Source organism: Berghia stephanieae, chromosome 3, assembly GCF_034508935.2.
Source record: "Berghia stephanieae isolate SIO BIC M18660-M18661 chromosome 3, UCSD_Bste_1.3, whole genome shotgun sequence".
NCBI lineage: Eukaryota > Metazoa > Mollusca > Gastropoda > Nudibranchia > Aeolidiidae > Berghia > Berghia stephanieae.
The window spans coordinates 20123331-20128150 of record NC_088362.1 but is presented as its reverse complement, the minus strand read 5'-3'; the positions used below and the strand labels follow the sequence as shown (position 1 = coordinate 20128150).

Here is a 4820-nt window from a genome sequence, read left to right as displayed (position 1 = left end):
GACACAACAACCACTTTAATACAACAAACATTCTTTGTTAGTATAAACCAAAGATGCAAAAACAAAAATGTCTGTATTTAATACAAAATGAAATAAATAATAAAATTCCCTTTATTCATCCCATAGGGCAAATGTGTCTCTAGGGTCTTTTCCTAGGGTGGATTTGAATAACTCAGGCGTCAGCCGCAGTGCAGTGCCGCAAATTGAGCTAGCGATAGATGACTTACTCAAGGCCACACAGCTCAGCGGCGGATGATCGAACTCGCTACCTTTCAGGTACGAAGCAAAGATCGTACCGCTGAGCCACTCTGCCCCCTAATACCCAATCAAAGAAATAACGACCATCTTAGTATAAACACACCGCTTTGATAACAATGGACGAATTACATACAAACCAACAAGGGCTCAGTAAAATAGTCTTACCACCCACCGTGTTTCCTTACAGAAATAGTAAATACCTGTGGTGTAACTCTCACGCGTTAAACTCACTTTCGCTTCAGAACAAAGAATTTAGTTGAGTCCATGGAAAAGACAATTTACTCACAATGTCTTACCATTCTTAGGTATAAAATGGGTACCTGACCGATAACAACATTAAATCTGTAAAGAAAATAAATATTATAATGTTTTTTTAACGTCCTGTCTCGTCCCGCGTGTTAAGTGCATCTTTTAGCTTGGGGTGACGTGCACATATTTTCAGGTCTGATTACCGGAAGTAATTATGGGCTTGTTTTAAAATTGTTGCAATGGACAACATTTTGCGCCCATAAACGATTTGGTTATCAGATATGCAAATTGATAACCGACCTAGGACCTTTTTTTATTATGTATTGACTTCATATATGTGATATTTCGATTTATATTCTATATTTATTCATTGATTCCTCCTAATATTTCAATTTCATTCCATTTATTATGGCGACAGTAACACATCAGAAAAGTATCTAGTCTTATAGCAAAGTCAAGCGATGGTGAGTACAGCAAGTGTCTGGATGAGTGAAAACGATCACGTTGTCTCCTTTGTATATGACACTTTACACACTTTACTATATACGAGTCAGGTGTAAATGAGTACATGGCTAAGATTGTTTGTACAAAATGGATGTCTAACCTCTGACCTGTACAGAAAATAGAAATATGTTTTGTTTGATGGGGGGATAAATGAAGCATTGTAATGAGCGTTGAGCAAGATGGATTGGTGGAAATGTCCTGTATAAATGTTTTTAAAAATAGCCTGATGAAGCCCAATGGGCGCAAGGAAATCGGTAAAAAAGCTATATCTAAAATCATTTTGAATACATTTTCTGATGCAACTTTATACACATATTTCATTCTCTCGTTGTATAAGTCGGAGCTTAGAAAGAAATCCTTCATCTTAAATTAAATAAATAATGTATATTTTTGTTTGAAAGAATCAAAGAAATTGCAAGGGCGAATCAACAATATCGTCTGTATCTTTGAAGTATTTGTTATTTTAAAACCAAAGAATTCCAACCCGATGGTCAGTCTACAGAGAGAGCGTTAATAAAATGTATTGTTACGACAATGTCCACAACTCGGGACCATATTCACTTTGAAGTCGCCGATTCAAGGGAGGTAAGTATTGTACCTCTCCCGACTCACGATCCTGGGCGGTGGTCACGCTTGACTTGTCATGCGACTCAGTCCTTGCCGCTAATTGGTCAACGTCATCATGTGGGAGGAGTCATCTTAACGCTGATAATTCCAAAAATTCAGATTTTATCTTAGTTGATATTGCAACACCTACGTGAGACACATCAGTCAATATTTCCTACCAGTCTTCGATAATTCCCAGTTGAGACTTTAATTAACGTTGAACACTACAAGAATTTATTTGTTGTGTTTGAAATAGATCTGTGATTATTACATGTCATATTATTCTAGCTAGTTGGACTTCATAGATTGTGATTCATATTGCTTGATATTTTTTAAACTTTGACATTGTGTCAAAATAACCAGTTTGTTTTGTGATACTTGTGAGGTTTTGAATTCCGCACCATTAATCATGGCAACGAATGAATCTGACGAGAATTCAATAATGGTACAGTTCAAATGGGAGGCTACAGTGAAATTTATGTCAGAAGATTTTTACACGGGGTACGGGTATGTCCCAGTCAGTATCCTTGGGACAGGAATGACTGGAGATGTAATGATGGCTGCACCCAGGGATGGGAGCAACAATCTAAAGGCAGTCAAGACATTTATTAAGAAGACTCAGGATGGAGGAAAGAACGAGAAGAGGTTTATCAAGGAAGTGTCCATTCTACAAAGCGTTAACCAAAAACATATTCTTGGAAATATCATGGTGAGTAGGCATTAAATACGGTAGACAATATTATTTCATCTGTCTATTATATATATATATATATATATATATATATTATATATATATATATATATATATATATATAGAGAGAGAGAGAGAGAGAGAGAGAGAGAGAGAGAGAGAGAGAGAGAGAGAGAGAGTGATTTGCATTCACCTACCAACGAGAATGCAAATCTCTTTATATATTTACATATGTCCTTTTATTTTCTCTATTATTGTATGTATGTGTGTATGTGTGTGCGCGTTTGGGTGAGTGTGTATCTTTTTCTTAATAATAACGGATTCTTTGTCTATTTATATGAATAAATTAGATCAGTTAACCTTTTGCGTCTTTATATGATGAGGAATTCTGCTATCTATAAATTATATATCTATCTCTGTCTCTATCTCTATCTTTCTCCAGTTATCTATCTATCTAGTTTTCTCTACCTATTTATCTCTATCGATTTCTCTCAGTGTTTATGATTATGTTTTTTGTTTGCCTGTCTGTCTGTCTGGCGTTTTGCCCGGCTGGCCAGATGACTGACTGACAGAATATTTTTGATTTCACATAATTTTGAAATTTAAATAAAAATATTTTCCCTCACTCTCTATTCTTAAAACTTTTCTTCTTCGTTCTTATCCTCCTCCTCCTCCTCCTCCTCCTCCTCCTCCTCCTCCTCCTCCTCCTCCTCCTCCTCCTCCTCCTCCTCCTCCTCCTCCTCCTCCCCTCCTCCTCCGCCTCCTCCTCTTCCGCCTGCTCCTCTTCCGCCTCCTCCTACTCCTACTCCTCCTCCTCTTCCTCCTCCTCTCATTCTCCTTCTAATTGTTATTTTGTTTTTGTTATTTATATGTTCTTCATGTTCTTCTTCTTCTAGTAATAATAATAATAATAATAATAATAATAATAATAATAATAATAATAATAATAATAATAATAATAATAATAATAATAATAAAAATACTAATAACAATAATAATAGTAATAATAATAATAATAATAATAATAATAATAATAATAATAATAATAATAATAATAATAATAATAATAATAATAATAATAATAATAATAATAATAATAATATCTGGCTGACTGTCACAATATTTTTAATTTTAAATTAAAATATTTTCCCTCACTCTCTACTCTTATTATTCTCCTCCTCCTCCTCCTCCTCCTCCTCCTCCTCCTACTTCTCTTGTTCTCCTCCTATTTGTTATGTTTGTTGTTGTTATTTATATATTCTTCTTCTTCTTCTTCTTCTTCTTCTTCTTCTTCTTCTTCTTCTTCTTCTTCTTCTTCTTCTTCTTCTTCTTCTTCTTCTTCGCCTTCTTCTTCTTCTTCTTCTTCTTCTTCTTCTTCTTCTTCTTCTTCTTCTTCTTCTTCTTCTTCTTCTTCTTCTTCTTCTTCTTCTTCTTCTTCTTCTTCATCTTCTTCTTCTTCTTCTTCTTCGTCTTCATCTAAGATTATTACTAGTATAGGACTGACTGTCAGAATATTTTTAATTTTAAATAGAAATATTTTCCCTCTCTCTCTACTCTTATTATTTTTCATTCTCCTCCTCCTCCTCCTCCTCCTTTTCCTCCTCCTCTTCCTCCTCCTCCTACTTCTCTTTTTCTCCTCCTATTTGTTATGTTTGTTGTTGTTATTTATATATTCTTCTTCTTCTTCTTATTCGCCTTCTTCAACTTCTTCGTCTTCATCTAAGATTATTACTAGTATAGGACTGTTTTTTCTTTTCTATTCCAGGCATTTAACTGTCCTAAGGAATATGTCATTGTGATGCCCTATTTTCCAGAGGGCACTCTGAAATCTCATCTAACATACCTGACCACTCAACTGACAGACAAATACTTAATCCAACTGACCAGCGCTATTTTCTACCTCCACACTCGTCACTTGGCACATATGGACATTAAACTAGACAACATTCTGGTCTCCGACGACGGGGATATCGTTCTGACAGACTTTGGTTTGTCCTGTATGGTTCCATCTACCCACATGTCTGATGTCTGTCGTTGTGGAACAGAGAACTACATGGCACCAGAGTTGAAGGAGAAAACGACAAAATTCTTCAATCTATTTAAGGTACATAATTACACTCTTTATGGGAGGCTTCTTATTTTTCTTCTATTTCTTCGTTTTGTGAAAATAACATCTACTTTATTATTAACTCTAAATATACATTGGTCATAATATTTATGTAATTTAATTTAAAATAAACTGTTATTAATATCAAATATGTCGTGTTAAACAGGAAGGTTTTAATAGAAAGAATGTTAAAACACACACACACACACACACACACACACACACACACAGACATATATATATATATATATATATATATATATATATATATATAGATAATCCTCTGTAATGGTACATGTGCTCAGAAAGATCTCAATCTTAATAAATTTGATCATAATAAATTAATAAGATATTTGATTTGTTTTCAGTGTGATATGTACTCTTTGGGAGTCGTGTTCTTCAGTA

The 4820-nt window shown here is 34.4% G+C and overlaps 1 protein-coding gene across 1 annotated transcript in view; it reads left to right on the top strand.

Moving 5' to 3' along the window:
• The first annotated feature begins 2026 nt into the window (after nt 1-2026).
• LOC144969172 (uncharacterized) overlaps nt 2027-4820 on the top strand; it is a 5067-nt gene continuing 2273 nt past the window's right edge. The window contains exons 1-3 of the mRNA XM_078908280.1: nt 2027-2326; nt 4074-4412; nt 4784-4820. The exon at nt 4784-4820 is cut by the window's right edge and continues 201 nt beyond it. Coding sequence (XP_078764406.1) covers nt 2027-2326; nt 4074-4412; nt 4784-4820 — 676 coding nt within the window. The remainder of the gene's footprint in view (nt 2327-4073; nt 4413-4783) is intronic.